The sequence below is a fragment of the Morchella importuna genome (genome assembly GCF_003444635.1).
Source record: "Morchella importuna strain M04M26 chromosome Unknown Morimp01GS005, whole genome shotgun sequence".
In the NCBI taxonomy this organism is placed as follows: domain Eukaryota; kingdom Fungi; phylum Ascomycota; class Pezizomycetes; order Pezizales; family Morchellaceae; genus Morchella; species Morchella importuna.
The window spans coordinates 828020-846426 of NW_025763402.1; the positions used below are offsets into that span (position 1 = coordinate 828020).

At 46.1% G+C, this 18407-nt stretch overlaps 4 protein-coding genes across 4 annotated transcripts; all 4 read right to left on the reverse strand.

Moving 5' to 3' along the window:
• Positions 1–889: 889 nt before the first annotated feature.
• LAJ45_02758 (uncharacterized protein) lies at positions 890–1858 on the reverse strand (the record flags this gene model as incomplete). The annotated part of the gene is made up of 3 exons (XM_046112349.1): positions 890–1290; positions 1359–1458; positions 1526–1858. 3 exons carry the CDS (start codon positions 1856–1858, stop codon positions 890–892), a joined length of 834 nt encoding a protein of 277 aa, XP_045974475.1.
• A 1377-nt stretch (positions 1859–3235) lies between these two features.
• Positions 3236–7051, reverse strand: LAJ45_02759 (uncharacterized protein; the record flags this gene model as incomplete). The annotated part of the gene is made up of 11 exons (XM_046112350.1): positions 3236–3785; positions 3860–4658; positions 5211–5297; positions 5368–5498; positions 5908–5939; positions 6007–6315; positions 6400–6456; positions 6511–6555; positions 6708–6756; positions 6854–6925; positions 6984–7051. 11 exons carry the CDS (start codon positions 7049–7051, stop codon positions 3236–3238), a joined length of 2199 nt encoding a protein of 732 aa, XP_045974476.1.
• A 985-nt stretch (positions 7052–8036) lies between these two features.
• LAJ45_02760 (uncharacterized protein) lies at positions 8037–13672 on the reverse strand (the record flags this gene model as incomplete). The annotated part of the gene is made up of 7 exons (XM_046112351.1): positions 8037–8656; positions 8722–10345; positions 10410–11035; positions 11096–12049; positions 12148–12696; positions 12877–13216; positions 13616–13672. 7 exons carry the CDS (start codon positions 13670–13672, stop codon positions 8037–8039), a joined length of 4770 nt encoding a protein of 1589 aa, XP_045974477.1.
• A 2191-nt stretch (positions 13673–15863) lies between these two features.
• LAJ45_02761 (uncharacterized protein) lies at positions 15864–16847 on the reverse strand (the record flags this gene model as incomplete). Its single annotated transcript, XM_046112352.1, has 1 exon — positions 15864–16847. One exon carries the CDS (start codon positions 16845–16847, stop codon positions 15864–15866), a length of 984 nt encoding a protein of 327 aa, XP_045974478.1.
• Positions 16848–18407: the final 1560 nt, after the last annotated feature.

The window sequence follows — 18407 nt, forward strand, 5'->3', positions numbered from 1 at the left end:
AGATGGTGAAGCATAGGAAGACACGATAAGTGCATGCATGTAATAGGCCGATGGATGATTGTTATGTTCCCATTATGGAGGAGGATAAAGGCCTATCAATTTATACCTTTAAAGATCTGGATGACACGTCTAGTTAGGTTCTAGTACTAAGAACACCTTACAGAACACGTATCTATATACATATAGTATTCGTTTCCCAGAATATCAATGAGACCTCGCGCTCCACATTGTTTGTTGAAATACTTCTTCAGCATCTCGGTAGCACGTGGCAGAATTAAGGTTCGCTCCCACTATCTAAGAAAAATCCTAATTCAGTTTACTCTCTTCTCTTCTTCTCTCCTCTCTGCTCTCTCTTCTCTCCTCTTCTCTTCTGTTCGCAAGCCCCTACCCCGCAACGTATCCCTGACTTCGATCGATTAATTTATCGTACTCTAGCGGCCAAGGAGAGCAAGGTGAAGGATTAATACTCCCCTCTTTTTGATACCATCTCTATCGTGAGATTGCAAAGCAACATGGGCTGACTCTAGGGAAGCAGGTATCTTGTGCAGATGCAGCGGCTATATGGATATCCTCTCATGTTTAGAGAACGAGGTTACCGCATTAATTCGTTCGAACGGTCGGTCACACAAGACGTTGAAATTCCCGTATTTGGTTATTTGTCTTGAATACGCCCCCTAATCTTCCCTCATATTAGCTTGAAAAGGCAACTTCGACGTCTTGTGTGACCGGCCGTTCGAACGAATTAATGCGGTAGACCCAACGGCCAGGGTTCCACAGGGCATATCACACTAACGCATTCACCACACACGCTGATTGGTCACAACTAATAATTACTACCAACAAGGCCTAGCTAAGTGTAGCCATATATTCCAACTAATAAACCATCCAACTAATTCCCCTCCATGAAGGCCTTATGCTTCTCCCCCCACTCGCCTCCCCTCCACCTACTCAGCGCCGGCCTCCCCTCAATGACATCCCCCACCGCCCACGCAATCCTCTTCCTGTCCATCTCCTCCGTGACGTCATTATCCGGGCAGACCACATAGAACTCGCCCTTCTCCATCTTTATCGCCAGGCGCTCAGCGACCTGGTCGGCTGTCCAGGCGCCTGCAGGCTTGTCGGCCTTGCCGGCGCCGGTCATGCCGGTGAACGTCCAGCCGGGGACGAGGAGGTGCACGGAGATGGGAGTCTCCTTGAGGTCGAAGGAGAGGTGCTCGGTGAGTGTCTTGACGGCCGACTTGGACGAGTTGTAGCCTGGGTTGGAGGGGGGGTTGGTGATTCCTTGCTTGCCTGCGTGGGGTGGTTAGTGTTGAGCTAGCTGGTTGGATAGCTACCTGGGATGTGTGGGGGAGACTTACTGCCGAGGATGACGATTGAGCTCGGGGTCGAGTTCTTCTTGAGTGTTGGGAGGAACTCCGCAATTCCGTTCAAGACACCGAAGATATTGGTGTTATACAGCTATCCACCAACCCCGGTCAGCATCTTCCCACCAGCATCAGCAACCACCATACAGACTAAAACTCACCTTCTTAAAACTTTCCACATCCTCCCAGTCCGTCTTCGGCCCCACCCCCGCATTCAGCACCAAAAAGTCCACCTTTCCTCCAAACTTCTGGTTGACCTTCTCCTTGACACTCGCCCACGCGCCCCGATCGCCCACATCCATCGTGACAGTCTCTACATTCTCCTTCGGCGCCTCAAGGGTCCCCGCCGCCTCCTGCAGCAGCGGGCCATTGACGTCCGTCAGCACCATCTTGAGGTTATGCGCCGCACACAGGCGCGCAATCGCCAGTCCAATACCGGACGCGGCGCCGGTGATGACGGCGATGTTTGATGCGGCGAACACTGGGTGAGGCATAGTTTGTTTATAAGATTATATGGGTATTGTAGGCAATGGGTATATAATGGAGGGAGAGATGTGTTTTATTCGGAAACGAGGGCAGGAGAGGCGCTTCTATTTATTTTGCGCTTTTGTTTGGCGCGAGAAACTGACTAATAATTATCTCCTCTTGCCGGCGCTATCACCGTTACCTCCGGCCGCTGCACTGACTGGAGATCGGACATACCATACACAGGCCGGCGAGTGAGCACTTGTGATCTAGATCTCTTGGCTCGCGGTTGATGTGACGTGACGCGGGATGGCCTCAACTCGAACGTTCATTCGTGTGGATCCCGGGCATCATCATCAATTAAAAGACAAAAGGGTTAATGATAATCCCCGCCCCGAATAGCTTGGGGCCTGGGTCCAAGAGGTGAAAAGGAAAATTCGAGAACCGACCTTTGAGGAAAACTCCGATGAAACCCCGCGCCAAGGCTTGCTGAGAAAACACGTGCGCTGCTAGCTAGGAGGTAAAAGTAACGACACTCTAAGAGAAATCCTAGCGCGCAGCGCCGCCTACTGTACTAATCCACAGTTCCTTGCTCAACATCGACTTGAAATCATACAGTACCTGTATGCATACTACCTCAATACTAAAGTCACTCGATATATAAAGTGTCGCCCTTCCAATCCTTTCCAGTACGCTATCTTGACGACTACATGGGTTTAATTGGAAAAGATATGATCGAGGGCACATATTCTAAAAAGACATATCCCGGGGGCACGCGGTCGAGGACGTGTTTGTCGAATCCACAGTCTGTGGGGGTTATATAGTTTTTAACCTCGCAGTAGTAGAATCATCGTAAATGTGGATAAAGAAAAGAAAAGGCTGAAAAAAAAAAAGGTCATGAGAAAAGAAATCTCACAATTCGCATAAATATAAAACTAACTGCACGTGCGTAACATATAAAGAAAGTGCAACCTAACTCTCCGAATCGTAATTCCCACATATAAACCGAACCTGATACCAAAATATAAAAAGTAAATCCCACCAAATACATGACTGTATGAAACGTCAACATAAGGGTATCTGATAAGCCGACCTGCGACTTTGCCTGTCTTCAAAGACTCAACTCTTCGTTGAATAGTCCTGCATAGTGAACGATTTTGGTAGGTGGTCGTAGCCGCTTCATATATATGACGGATAGTACGTGCTTAAACGCTCGATAATATGAGATGGCCAGGCAAAATCGGCTGGAGTCTTTCCATCGTTATCTTTTGCCATAGGATCGAATCCCTTCTCCAGTAGCAGCGTGACTATTCTCTCTTCTCCGTATTCAGCTGCAACATGCAACGGAGTCCTTCCATTGTTATCTTTTGCCATGGGGTCGACTCCTTTCTCCAGCAGCTGCCTGACTATTGCCGCATTTTTGTATAGAGCTGGAGCATGCAGCAGAGTCCTCCACCGCTATCTTTTGCCGTGGGGTCGACTCCTTTCTCCAGCAGCAGCGTGACCATTTTCTCATGCTGGCACCAAGCTGCGCATGCAGCATGCAGCGGAGTCTTTCCATCGTTATCTTTTGCCATAGGGTCGACTCCTTTCTCCAGCAGTAGCGCGGCTGTTTCTTCTTCTCCGTATTCTACTGCAAGATGCAGTGGGGTCCTTCCATCGTTATCTTTTGCCATAGGATTAATTCTTTTGTCCTCTAGCAACAGTTTGGCCACTGCGTAGGATTCGGACCAAATTGCCACGTGTAACGGTGTTTCATTACCTTCATCCTTGGCGTTGATATTTAATCTTCTCCAATTCCAGATGTTGCTTGGCTGATCCAGCAAAAGTCTTACTATGGCCGGTTCCTCACTGTAAGCCGCCAGATGCAGCGGTGTATACTTCATCTCGCAAGTGCTAGAGTTGATGTCTCTCCCGCTATTTATCAACTTTCGGAGAAGACTAGGGATTCCGAATCTGCACGCGATATATACTGACAACAAAGGTTCATCACCAAGTTCCTTAACTGCTTCCAGCCACAAATTACGGACCGTGGAATTGTCATCAAAGAACGGACTTTTGAGGTCAAACACTTGATCAACAGTTTCCACGGATTGTTTGGCATGGGCTGTCCAAAACCTGATCGCATACGAGAGAAATGGATCATCTTCTGATGATGGGTAAGCTCAGGGTCGCTCAAAATAGTCCTTCTTTCGACTGTGAAGGGTGTCTTTTCCATGTAGTTGAAGCAGATGTTCGTGAGATCTTTTTCCGCCTCTCCTGGTGGGCACTGATACCAGGTTGGAGTGTCTCTGTCAAATTCTTGTAGCATAAAGTCTTTAGCAGACTGATGCACGAGGTTGATGACTCCATTCTGTTCATGTACCAGGGAACTATACACCCTAATAAAATCCTTCAAGGTTTGTTCGAACTCATTGACGGATTGACGGAGATCTGAGGCGAATGACAATGCAGTAGCCAGCCCTTTGATGTTGAGTGGTTGCTTTGCAAAGGTGACCCATATTAGGATTTGCTTTGCGTGCTGGTGCGAGGCTTCAGGGATTTCGTTCAACAGTCTCTGATATATGCCATTTAAATCACGCGGGAGTGTCTTCAATCTGGCTTTGATAGCCCCGCTGGTAACATCTTTTCTGAGCTCCTTCATAACCAAGGACACCCATAGAAACGTATTATCGGCCTTTGCTTTCAAGGTATTTCGTACTTCCTCGACATCCATATAAGGCTTCTCTTCACTTAGGTGTTCGATCTCAAAATCGATGAAACGGAAGACGTCGTTCTGAAGCTTCTCGGTTTTAAAGTCGAGGTCGATTTTGACGAATCGTGTTAAGGCTTCTCAGATAAGGGGATAGTTCCTGCTAGTAATAATAAGTTTCACAGAAACATCTTTCGGATATTGAAAAAGTCTCTTGTTGTGGTCGAGAAATAAAGTGCGAGAACTCTCGTCGCATTCATCAAGCCCATCGACAATGATGTACAGCATGGGCATATTTTGATCTTTCAGCATTCTAAGGAAAATTCTCCACAGGCCCAGGAATGACGTAAAAAGTTCTGCCCCGGTTGACTTATATTTTTCGTCATTTTCAATGTATTTGAGGAGTTCTGGGCGTCGTTGTAGCATCTGGAAGAGAACTGCTCTCATAATACATACTGCTATGTTTCGATTGCTGTTTTTGTTGTCACAGAAGAAATAGACCAAAATAGCGTCCGGGGTTTCCGCGGATGTGTTACTGGGTTGTAATTGGCTGTTGATACAGTCTATCAGGAAAATAGAGAAAACTGTCTTCCCTTTCCCGGGGCTGCCGGATAAGTGTAGGAGAGAAGACCCTGGGCTATTAAACCAAGAGTTATACTCCGGTGTGTTGAGAATCCATTCGCAAGTACCATCTGAACGTTTTCCTTTGTATGCAACAATTTCTTCCTTGTCGTCTGCTGGATCGGATAAATATAGTTCTTTCTTTACTTGGTCGACTATATTAATTAGACTTTGATATTCTTGCTAATAAACTAATAAATATGACAGAATTGCATATTGACTAACCCCTACTATTTGAATCTTCCCTTCGGTCGCTTGTCGCTTCTACCGCTTTTTGTCCCACTCCATGAGCACTTGCTACACAGTTTTGGCTACCGGGAGCACTGGTGGCAGCCCTATTCCGTTTCAACTCTTCCCTGATTCATCGTCTGATTTCATTCATGACCGTAATATATCCTTGATCGTTGTTGGGCACATTTGCTGTAAAGCGATTTGTCATGTATTAGTCAGTACAACACGTGATAACGTGGACAATCCCTTTGTAAAGGTGTTCACGGCGGAACAACCTTATAGCTAGCTCGCTTTTTTCTTTTTTCTTTTCTTCCTTTTTCATCATCCGTCGTTAGTATCGTCAGAGAAGTTTCATTTTGATTTCTCCCTGGCAATAAATAAGATTTTATTTATTTTGTTATCGAATCGTCGTAAAGCCGAAGACGAAAAGAAACAGAGACTGAACACAAATAAAAAAGAACCCGGCCAACATCGTTTGGATCACTGAATTTCGTCATATCCGTATGGTTTGCATATATGGGGTAATTCGAATACGCTGAAAGTATTGCAGAGTTCTTAGGAACAATCTATCGAAGGATAAACTTACGTCAGTTATGCATACAAAAATTAAAACGAAGCACAGGGTTGGCCTACCTCGCCAATGCCTTTGACAGGAAGCTCTTCGTAAAAACAAGTGATTTTTATTTTTCGACTGTCTGGAAGACCATTTACAACTCTGTGGAAGTCTTGCTGTATCCTAGACAGAGCTTCTGAGGCTGGTGTCAATGACATGAGAATGTCCTTGTTTATGTTTCTAAAGAGCTTTAGAAAGTTTGCGCCAATGATAGCCATTTCTGCCTGATTTGAACCGCCGTGGGGTGTACCAAGGAATGCGATAGCGGTTGTAGATCTGAGGATTTCCTTAATGTAGTCTTCATGGCTGGTATTTGAGTTCAATAAGCACTTGCATGTAGTAAACATAAATCAGCATGCCAAGTCCATAAAACGTAGAATTAAATAAACTAAAGGTAATAAGATTGTACTAACATCCTCGATGACTAGCCCCCCAAGACTGTGTCCAATAAATATTATCGGACACTCCATCTATCCTCGCTTTTAGTTACGAAATCCAGTCATGATGAAGCGATATATACTTACAGTGTCAGTACTCTCCCTTATGTTTCCAAGAGCTCCAGATAACGCCTTTGATCAAAGATGCGGTTCTGGGACGCGGGTTTCCAAAAATTCACTACATCTGCGTCGTAGCCAAAAGACATGATCCGGGCATTACTGATCGATTTAGGAAGCAAGTCTAATGGCCAAAAAACACTATCTCCATCGTTTTTGGGCTTTACCGTCCATGTCGAAACTCGATCGCCTGTTAAGCCATGGACAAACACAATGCTGATTCGACAATATATAGTATCAGTCAGGACCATATGGTTACAGCTCAACCTACCCGGAAAGAGAGCGTATCTATCCGAGCGAGATTACCATTTACTCAACTTTATCCTGTACAGGGTCTTCTAGTAAAATATGGCATCCGTATTTGTGACCCGTTGTATCGCTGAGACTGTTCTTATTAACAAAACGTAATTGGAAGTAAACCCTAGGTAAGGTATGAAACTCACCCAACCTCCGCTATAGCTTCCCTTACTGTTTCCTTCTTTTTCCTTTTCAATCTTCTAAAGAATGACATTGTTGCACCGGCCCTGTGAAATCGCCTAATTTTGAATAAGAAGAGATTTAACCATGCTGAAGATTGTAACTAGTTCGAAGTCGGGGGATCATCCAGGTTTATGAGAAAGGCTATCCGCTGCGCTGGCTACAAGGCTGAAGAGGGGGGGGATCAGTGATTGGTAGCATAGACAGGAGCTTGAGAGAGTGTTGGAATCGAACCAATGATACCAGTAAATTATGCGCCCAGTATTTCAAAACTCGAATAATCCAGCGAGACTTAGTAGCCTAGGCAGTATCAGGCTAAATGACTTTGCCACTGGAAGGAATACTGAAATATGGGATCCTGGAATTTGCGTATATCAGCTCACAGGATGATAATATATAGAGCTTGAGCTTGATCCACTGAAGAATAAGCTCCATATCTAACTAAATTATCATAGCCACCGTGGTTATGAAGCTTAGGATCCGTTTGGTTGCACCAAAATATCGTGATATTTGGGCTAATAAGGAGAGGGTATTAACATATCTAGTAACGAATGTTCTTTTTGGGGTCAAATATCACGATATTTGGGTGCAATCGAACGGGCCCTAATAAACGAAATCCAGAAGTCGCATCTTGTCTGTAATTAGTGACATGTGGAACTCTGTTATCCCATTTGTATCCCTCTTAAGGTTCTCTACCAACCAGAATAACAGTCAGTCGGTACCTATTCTTGGAAATCCTTTAGCAATTACGTTTGAGGATACAAAAAAAAACCCTTTGGTTCGCATGATGTAAGAAACCCCTATAACTATGTATGTACTGCACCATCTCCGATAAACCTAGATATGCAGCTGACAGTCCCCCAGTTTCCCACCTCTTTATGGATATTCTACAGAAATACCTATACACCCTCAAACTTTGAACATTGGCCGTACAAAAGCGACGAGACATCCCTGCTATATAAACAACAAAACGATTCATTGCTTTTTACCAATCAAATCCCAATCTACTCTACATAAAATCATGATGCCTGATCAGGGGCTGGCGTGATGGTATCTTCATCATCAACTAGTATCTCTGCAGGCTCTCCATCATCCTGCTCTGTCGGCTGAAGGAAGACCCCGCCACCACCACCACTAATCTCAGCCTCCGGATCACTTTCATCCATATCCTTGATAAGTTCGTTCCTCGGCTCGGTAAATGATAGCTCTACTGGCTGAGGCTCGACTGTGAGCAATGAAGTCATCTCAACGCCTAATTCTTCCGAATCGTCAGGCTTCAAGGGGGAATAGGCAGGTAGCTGCTCATCGAACACTTTGATGATTGAGCTTGGCTCTGTGTTCCAGAGATTTCCGTTCCCAACTTCATCGGAATAAATTGTCGAAAATCCACCGACTCCACCGCCCGACGACCTGCGAGTCCGGTCGTCGGATAGCCCACCTTCCCCCGCCCGGTTAGGGGACGCGTCACGTGAAGATTCTGTCTCATCAGCTGAGTCCTCAGAGGTACCTTCTAAAGCACTGATAAGTCGTTCGTAGTGCGGTCCTCCCAATGGATGACTAGCGCGGCGACGATAGAAAAGAAGATAAGCTGCCGGTGTGATGACCTTATCAGCGTCGAGAACCTCTCGTACGTTTGAATCTATTTCCGTTATTAGTATAAGTAAAATAGTTATAAAAGGAATCACTACTAAAAGTTATACGAACCATCACAGTAATACCACTTATCGTCAATCCAATTCTTGGCATAGGCCGTATAATGCCCGCCACCCAATCCACCATAGTGGTTGTCAACAGCGATCAGGTCGTAAATTAATCCATGATCCTCTTCTTTCAATCCAACCCGATTTGATAAATCAAGGCCTTCGACTGGGCAGTCAATCAAAACATCAATCTTGTCCCTGAAGTTCCTCGAGCTTGAGAATCGTTTGAGATGGATAACAAGAATATCAGGGCATTTCCACAGCTCAAACTTTTTCGTGGCTTGTTTATGGACTTTGCATCGTGGACAATACCAAGGATCCTCCTCCGAGAGAACTTCGTCCTTTGCAAATTCATCTAAGCAGTCCTCAAGATGTATACCCTTGTTTTTACGGTCCTCCCGACGTCGTCGCCGATTGTAGAGCTCTTGGTCATTGTAAACCGTTATGTTACCCCACATCGCCCTGCCACGGAGGTCGTCTTCATTCTTTCCCCCGAAGATAGCATCCCAGCCAGATCCAGTCCACTCGCAGATAAGCCCTTCGCCCCATCTGATAAGAGGGCTTTCGTCAAGTATAATAGGGCTGGGCGTTCTTGAAGGCGTCTTTAAAGCCTTAACAGAGGAGTTTGCGCTGCTGTTGCCATAGAAATTAGAGCCTATAACTGGCCCAAACGCAACATTGAATGATGATCTCGGAAAAGAGCTTTCCCCCTCATCATCACTAGCATCTTGCATCATATCTCCTTCGGGTTCAGGAGCGTCTTCAAAAGTATCGGTATCACTGACGCTTTCTGGATTAGAGTTTCCACCCGTTGAAAAGACAGTCGGCTTTCTCGGAGGAGGGGTGGGTGGGTTATCTGGGTATAGTCGTTCCCTAATATCAAGAGAAGCATCTAGCGATTGCCAACCAGTGAGCAATGACGCATCCCCTGATTTCTTTTTGCTGACCTTAACGTTGAAAAGTTCTTGCAATCCGGTTGGAAGGCCACGTCTATTGGTGTTCTTGGGGGGTCTGCCTTCGGCTTCATCAGCATTTTCTGAATCCTGAACAGAACCTGCGTCTTTCATGGATACATTGACAAATCCATCTTTATCATCCTCCTCTTGCTCATCATCGCCAGCCACCTTTTCCTTCGGCTCGTTCACCTCAACACCTTCATTCGCTTCCTCGTAGTCTTCAATGTCATCATATCTTTCTTGCACATGTTCGTAAAGATTCCGGCTGGTCAAAAGCTGGTATTTCTCGACAATCTTCGACATAATTGCGTCAAGATCCTTGGCCTCCTCTCTGTTGACTACAATGAAGAAAGGGAAGGCAAATCCTTCAAGATTCGTCGATCGACTAAATTGGCTCTCTTTGTATACCTTGTTAAATACCGGTACCAGCAACTTTTCGGTTTCTGGGGCGCCTGGTTGCGGCTCTTTCTCTTCGTCTTCAAACTGGTAACTTGAAGAACTGCCATAGTAGAGGGGTTTCTTGGGCTTTTTAGTTTTGCTAGGCCAGCTTGTAGGTATATCGTCGAGCTCATAGAGATAAGCGTCATCGTTATGCTGGATCTGATCAGCAACGGTGGCCGAATCGTCATAATGTTTGAAAAATCTGTTTTTGTAAACCTCGGACGCCATGATCTGATGTTTTCATACATTAGCAATTCATTCCCTCTTCAACCTAAGAAAAAAAGAGAGAACTCACCATCCGGGGGTCTACTCCCATCTTTTTCCCCACATATTCCTTAAGCGATTTTATGCTACCATTCTTATCCATCTCCACTGGGATTTTCAGAAGTTTCCCTTTGGAATCATCCTTTGGAACGAAGAAGATCTCTTTCGACCAAACATTCTCTACAGGTAACGGGAGGGTCAAGTCCATGAAGGGGTCGAATGTAATGCTGACTTTCTTGCAATCAGGGCAAACAAGAGTACTTTGGTACAGACCCCCGAAGAGGTCGGCGACAGCTGAGTCGTTTCGCTTCTTATATATATCCCAGTGTTCTGATGCAAGTTTCGCAATGGCCTCCATATCATCAACCATCTCGTCTGTAGATTCCGGCTTCTCAATATAAGGTTTCTTTTGAATACGGTTCAGATCCTCATGTAGGCCATCGAGGAGAAACGCGAGAAATTCCTGGGAATCCTGTTGCCCATATCCCTGAAATGATGGCCCAAATCTGCCGATGGTCGTCTTAAACTCTCTTGGAGCGAAGGATGCAGGGCATGTTGGTGAAAAAATATTCTTCAGTAGACTTGCATACGCTTTTGCAACTTTGCCATGATGCGCAAGTGGATTACCGGGGTTTAATTCTTTCTCATATTCATCCGCTTTTTGATTGATTATTAGTAAATTCTATCTTTCATCAAGTGGGTATAAAGGTGGCATACAAATAAAATATCGAGAAAGCTCCTTCACGCTCCTTAAGCACTGTAAAGCACTGTTCATGTAACAGGTGTTTCCGAGGTTGCTAAGGCCACATTTTCCCTGTGGCCTTCCCTCCCGCCTCCCCCTGATGACAGTGGCTTTCGACGGGGGGCTCTTAACACTACTTGCAGAGGGGCTTGAGCTCCTTGATGTAGTCTTTTTTTTGGATACCGGAGTAATAGCAGCGAGTTTCCCGTGACTTGTAACTGTCACTGTCTGGCCAAATCTAGTGGCTGGCTTAACATTTTTCTCGCTAATCCATCCACCTTCCGAGCTCTGCTCTTCAACAACAATAATCCCCCCGGCTCCAACGCCGGCAGTACTGAGGCGAAGGTTGCCGTTATAATTTGCGTCATTCGAAGAATCTGGGAGTGGTATAAGCTCCCGCTCACCCTCTTGCAAGTCTAAAAATTGTTGTAAATCTATGACCAGCTTCGCGAACATTCCTGGGCTTTTCCCTTTAGTGGGCTTCTTAGCCTCTTGCAGGATTGCTTTAGCCTTTTCTTCTGAAAAATTTACTTTCCATACTCTAATCCTTCTGCTAGGCTCCACATCCGCAAGCTTTTTAACCTTCTGGAGAAACTTCTGATATTTTCCGGCTTTCGTTGCCATGAACTCCTTCGGATATTGAGACTTCTCATTTTGTAAGATATCTTTCGTGATAGCTGCGCTAGGGTCTCGAAGTTTAAAAACGGTAAACTTGGGCGGATAGTATTCACATTGGAGGTTTGGCTCGTCACCCGGTTCCGAAGTATTTACCACTCGCCTTTTGATGACTGGCGAGCCTGGAGCAAGGCCATACCAAGAAACCAGTGAGTCCCAAACGTTTTCCGGGACAATTTCAAAATCCTCTCCATAAATGCCGGGTTTGATTGGGATCAACTCTTCTGACGGGAAAATTTCGTCATCTAGATTGCCTGCTAAACCACCAAGTTAATTTATGCCCATTTCTGCTGGTCGTTGGCTGGTCCCCCATGACAAACCAAAAAACTGAGTGATCTAGAAGAAGACATACTTTGATCAGGCTTTGCCTCCTGTGATGCTTCCACGAGATCCGAATTATCTATCGGACCTAGTTCCCCTTCATCATCCTCCTTTGACAAGGAATTGCCACCTTGATTCGATTGGATGAGCCTGTTCAACCACGGCCCAGAGATGATGTACCACACATCGCCTTCCACCATCTTGGGTTCTATCTTTGCTTGAAACACCAAGTTGAACATCTCCTCGGCTGACGGCCTAGGAGCCGAAGTGATCGAAGTTGCAGCTGTTGAAGGAGCAGCCATCTCAGATGAGCCAGTGAGCACATCTAACATATCCACGGAGACTCCTCTCCTTACTTCCGGGGTGTCCTCGTCCATGGGGTCAGCTGTGTCCTCGAGACTGTGGGGAGCGGGGGTCCTATTTGGGGCCTCTTCGGACTTTAGCCGTTTGGCGGGAGATTGGGACCGAGCAATGGTATCGGTGGACGACGATGTTTGTGCGGAAGGGTGGAGGAGGAGGGCAGGCGATTCTACGGGTGCGGGGGGGCAAGTTGCCGCGTCGCTTGAATCAGTATCCATATCTGTGGTGGAAGATGAAGAAGGGTTAGATTGTGATTGTGTGGTCAGTTGCCCCAGTTCATGAGGAGGAGGGGCGGCGGTATTGTGGCAAGCAGTAAGAAAAAAGAGAAGAGTATGGGAGTAGAGAGGATACGTCTAGAGTAAATAGATACCTAAACCAAACACACGCAGGGGAAGCGAACCTAAAATATCCCCTTGGGCTATCGTTGTGGTGGTAGTGATACCAGTGGTTGCTGGGGGGGCTGTAGTGGGGGTGGTGACGGGGATTGCTGGTGCCTGGGAGGAGGGGTTGACGCTAGCAGCCTCTGGGTACGTGAAAGGCGATGGCGGATGAGAAGTTTCACAAAAAGGCGAAGACGAAGAGGATGGGGATGATGAGGAAGAAGAGGAAGAATAGGTCGGGGTGGTGGTGTTATTGATGGAAAAAGAAGGCGAGCAGTCTTCTTCTGCTGCCGCCGCCTCCAGCTTTCGTTTCCGCGACGTGGTGGAGGAGGCTGAAGACGCCAGCTGCCCGCGTGGCTGCTGCGTGGAAGACGTTTTGACGATTGAAAATTGAGGAAACTTTGGTGTGTGTGGGGTGGGCAAACTGACTTCTACAATGGTTGTATGTAGATGGATAGGTGGGATGGTAGGTTGGCAGGTAGGTAGGTAGTGGGGCCTTAATATCTTACTTGCTACTCAGGTATTGAGCGAATGGGAGGCGCAAAGATAGGCGTATCGTATCGAACAGAGATGTGACGGCAGCAGCAAGAGAAGAAAAGAAAGTGAAAAAGAGGATATTCTAACAAGAAGGAAACCAAGGCAGAAGAACGTCACTAAATGTAGTGCTATGGAAGAAAGAAAGTGAGAAATGCACGGTCTACATGGTAATAATAAGCTTTCACCGCCCCCTCATAGAAAAAATACATGTACCCTACATACATCATACACACTTTCCCCAGGCGGCCCGTGGCCACTATGTTTGGCATACACGCACATACTTTCTTCCTCGTCCCTTCTATGAAAATTAATTGTCATCCTTCTCCTTCCTTCCTTCCCTTCATGGACCACAGCTTGGTAATTGATGTGGGTACAACCATGCCAAGCCAGATCCAACAAACCGACAAACCTCACTTACTGTTGGACACACAACAAACCTCCCCTTACTCACTCCAGTGTGCGCACAGAAGATATGTGTACCTACTGTACCTAGGTATCATATCATGTATCCAAGGGGCGTTTGCTAGTTGCATTCTCGGGTACAACTATTTCGAACCTCTTCAACCAGGGGAAACCGCGGCTGTGGCCGGAAGATCAACATAACCGGACACATGGGCCTTTCCGGTCAGCAAGCTAGCCTCTCATGTGTGTACAAATAAAAGTATAAGAGACGAAAGCATGTATGGATCGGGATCAAACGACACGATCATGTTCCTCACTGGTCCAGGGAGAAACCTGGGGTAGAGCAACCTCGAGAGTCACAGAGCACACATAGGTTGCACAAACCCTTACAAGGGTACACACACACAAAATCGCGTGGCCTTCACATCAATCCCTAGGATTCACTAGATGAGAGAAAATCATATATCTCAACAAGCAGCGATAACGTTGAGTTTGATAATTCACAACGGGGAAGATAAATTATGATGTGCTCAAATGCGCTAGTAACTGCAACAAATAATCACGGTATTCGCCGACTGTTAGTTGGATGTCTGAGGTGGCGCTAAGCAACGTTGGTATCACATCATGGAGGATCACTCGCCAAATTCAGCCGCAGAGAAAGATTACCGAAACAACACATCTCCACAATCCACAAAACTTAAAACAAGGGGAAGGAGAGAGATTTCGTCTCTGAAGGCTACGGTCTAGCTAGATATCTGCCGCGTACCCAACGAGATCAGACCTTAACATCCCCTCATCTCGATCAATCTACCATACTACACGGTTTCAGATCGACTATCAATAAACTTAGGCGCAGATAACTATATATCTAGGCTAAGCACCAGCGATAGGATACGAAAACTTAACTTGTGTCAAGGAGAAGATTCGAGAGAAAGCCAGTTCTTCGAAGGAATCAATCACCCAGTTTAACCACCCTTAGATAAATACTAGCCTGTCTTGAGAATTCCTCGGGAAACCTAGTCTTCGTTTCAGCGCGCGCATTACAAAAGAACGGTGATAGATGCGACGGGTGCGGAAAGCATCTGCGCAAGATGTCAAACATCCAAACTATATACCTGTCGAACAAGCGGAGAAATTCAACTTGATCCAGAGGTACCCGTGATATTAGGGTAAGTCAAGCCTTCAATATTAAAAGTTCTACGCTACAAATACTATGGCAGTTGGTACTATGTAGGGGCGAATGATCCAGAGCTCAGAAAAGGATATACTCAACCGCCACAGACCTGAAAGTGCGGCATCATCTGTATGGGCGAATAAGACAAGATACGGTTCAACTACTCATCTATTTAGATACCAGGCTAGCCATCACTCGACATCATTATATAAGTACCTTACCGTCGAAACGCATACAATTTGGAGCCTTATTCAGTCGGCTTATCCAGATCGTAGGCTCATAATAGCCTTATGAATCCAATAAGGTTCAAATAAGTATTATTTAAGCATGTTTTAAGGATGAAATAAGGCTTAAAAAAGGATTTTTGTACTGATAAAGCTATTGTGAGCCTACGTTCTGGATAAGCCGACTGAATAAGGCTTAAAATTGTATGCGTTTCGACGGTAAGGTATATCTTCAAAATACAAAGGCCACGCATTATCAGCACAATTGTCTATACTCCGAGATTTATGGACGATACAACGTCATTTAGGCCCATGGAGGTTTTCATGGCGTTTTATTCCAGCTTTGTACTATTCTATCGAAAGTGTTTATCCTAGATCAATGGTGGTTCAAACCTTATCATACGTGTGATCATGAGGCTGAGAAGGCCATATCATGCATCATAAGAGGCGGTGCATTCAATCACCACAACGTCATGAACCATCACTCGAGACAAATGCTACCAAAAAACATTTGATTGTGTAGCTCAAAACATAAAAAGCTACAGAAACGAATTATTGCTATCTTCCTTGCAATTGACCAGGCCCTAGGGTACATGAACAAACGCTACCTAAATCAAGCCGTCTAATTATAAATTGGATCCTAATATCAAAGGACCGCCCTGAAAACCACCTATTCCTCCCTCCCCTTCCTCTTCCTCAACTCTAACTCCACACTTGTATTGGGAACCTGGAAAATTCCCACCGTAGAGCTCTTCGGCCTCTCGACCATCCCTGGCTGGAAGCTAATCTCATAGTTGCAGAGTATATACGCCAACACGATCTTCATCTCCGCGACCGCAAAGAACCTCCCCGGACACGCACTCGCGCCATGGCCCCACGACAAAAACTCCACCGACGTGCTCACACACTGATTTCTCCCGCCGGCCATATCCACAAAGCGGAAGCCATCATAGACATCCGGCCTATCATAGCACGCTCCCGAGCGATTAGCGTGCATTACAGGCTCCGCAACCCACGACCCCCTCCCCACGCGGGTGCCATCGCTGAACGTGTGCGAGGTGATAACCTTCCGTGGGGTGACCGCAACATTAGTTGGGCTCATACGCAGTGTTTCACGGATGACGCTGTCAAGCCTCTTCATTCTTCCCAGTGCGCTGCCAGAGAGCCCGTCCTTAAGTGCCTCCTCAGCCTCCTCTCGCAGCAGCGGCTGGTAGTGCGGATGCACGCACAAGTCAAAGAGCACCTGCGTCAGCGTTCCCGCCGTCGTATGTATCGACGCCAGGTTCAGAAAGATGAGTGTAAACGCCATGTCCCGAAGGCTCGCACCCTTCGGTGCAGCCTCCAAGATCCACTGAAACGCATCATCCGGCTTCTCGCCCATCCCCCAAGTCCCCTGCCGCCGCCTCCGCTCCGCAAAGATCGGGTCCGTATATTTCAGAAATGCCCCCAACCTCCGATCTCCCCAGCGCATCCACCACGCCGCTACAGGCCTCACAAACCCCGGCAGCATCTCTAGCCGCCCCGCCGTCGCTATAATCCCCGTTGCGAGCGCCGTAGTTGCCGCCATGAACTTCGCATCCCTACACAGCTCCGCACCGACCAGCACGCGGTTCGTCGCCCCGCTTCGGATCTCGGCAGGAAATAAGGTTATCATTTCTCCCCGGCAGCATACAGGCCGTGGGTTACTCTCGAACTTAATGACAGTATTTACTATACATGTACTTTCCCGTCGCACGCTGAATCTCTATTCTGTCCAAACGTTCCACAGAACCTGACGAGTGATCACCCATGACACGGCTCCCCCGCCCCGCCGGGATCATGCAGCCTGGTCCTGGGCCCATAACCACATTCACTAGGTTTTGTGCACGCGAGTTTCAGGCCCTCAGCGCATCATATACTCTACCAGTATCTACAGCAGTAAAGACACACATAAATTGGCTACATCACGAGGTATCACTCGCCATGTGAGGCTATTCGATGTTCTGCTACCCATTGTTTAAGCGGCCAGTATCCGGTCTAGCTATGCTCTCCGCCCCGCTGTGTTTTAATAGAAGAAGACAAGCGGGCCCAAACCGCTACATCCCCAGCCTTTGCACAGGAAGATCGAAACCACTAGGATATACACTACCCCACTCCTAGCGAGCTGTATACAACAAGGCGAGACCGGGTTCCACGCAGCATACATACATACAAGTACCTGTCAACCCAAACCCAAGGTGCTAACTGATTGTAACCAATCCAACATTAATTAGCCTCCTCATTAGCCAGCTAGTGGACAGCCCACGAATTAACGGGGAGGAAAGTCACCGCCAATCCCCTGGCCCCGGCACACTTACGTATCTACGCTCTACCAGTTTCCAAGAAACACATACTACCAAGTACTTAATGTCTGTACGTACGAACATGTATCTAAATTGTCGATCCTTACGTGAGTTGGATCATGAGATATCACTCGTGTGTATTATGAGTGGTTGGAATGGGGGTACACGTAGGTTATAGATAATAAACTACATTTACGTCTGGTATATATGACTTAGAATGTATTCCTTTGCGGTTGATGGCTTTTGAAACTGCTTATGTTCGGGTGAGTGTTAACGTTTCCTTAAAATTTAGAGGGATTCTATGTTTTATTTAAGGTGTTCACTTGTTACTACAAGTACATGTACTTAATAAGAAAGGATAATTCTTTGGAACCCAGTTGATGTATAATATGTTTCGGCCTTGCTCATTTCGTTGGAAAATAGTTGATTAGGACCATGGGTTAATAATATAATATCACGTACTCTTGTAAACTACTATAAGGTTGTCGCGCTACTACTCCTCTTCAAATTAATGTAATCGACAAAAGCTACTATAAATTCCCTTCTGCAACGCTATGTGTTGACTCATCCTCTCAAATGGACCATTCAACCTCGCAAATACATGTGTTTCATCAGCTTCCCCACGTCACCCGTTGTTAATTTATTGTACCGGTATATATAGAATATTTGTAAATTAATATTTTTCTGTTTAGAGCTACCTATATTCAAATGTACTCTCATTACAAAAAAATTGCATTTAAATAACTGTAAGGTTGCATGCAATTAATGAATTAAACGAAAGAAAAAAAGGAAAAAAAGAAGAAAAGAAAAAAAAAACTCCGTTGACAGGACGTGAAAAAAAAAAAAAAAAACACGTGAACTCTTGCCGCTCAGCAATGCCGAAGTCTCTGCGC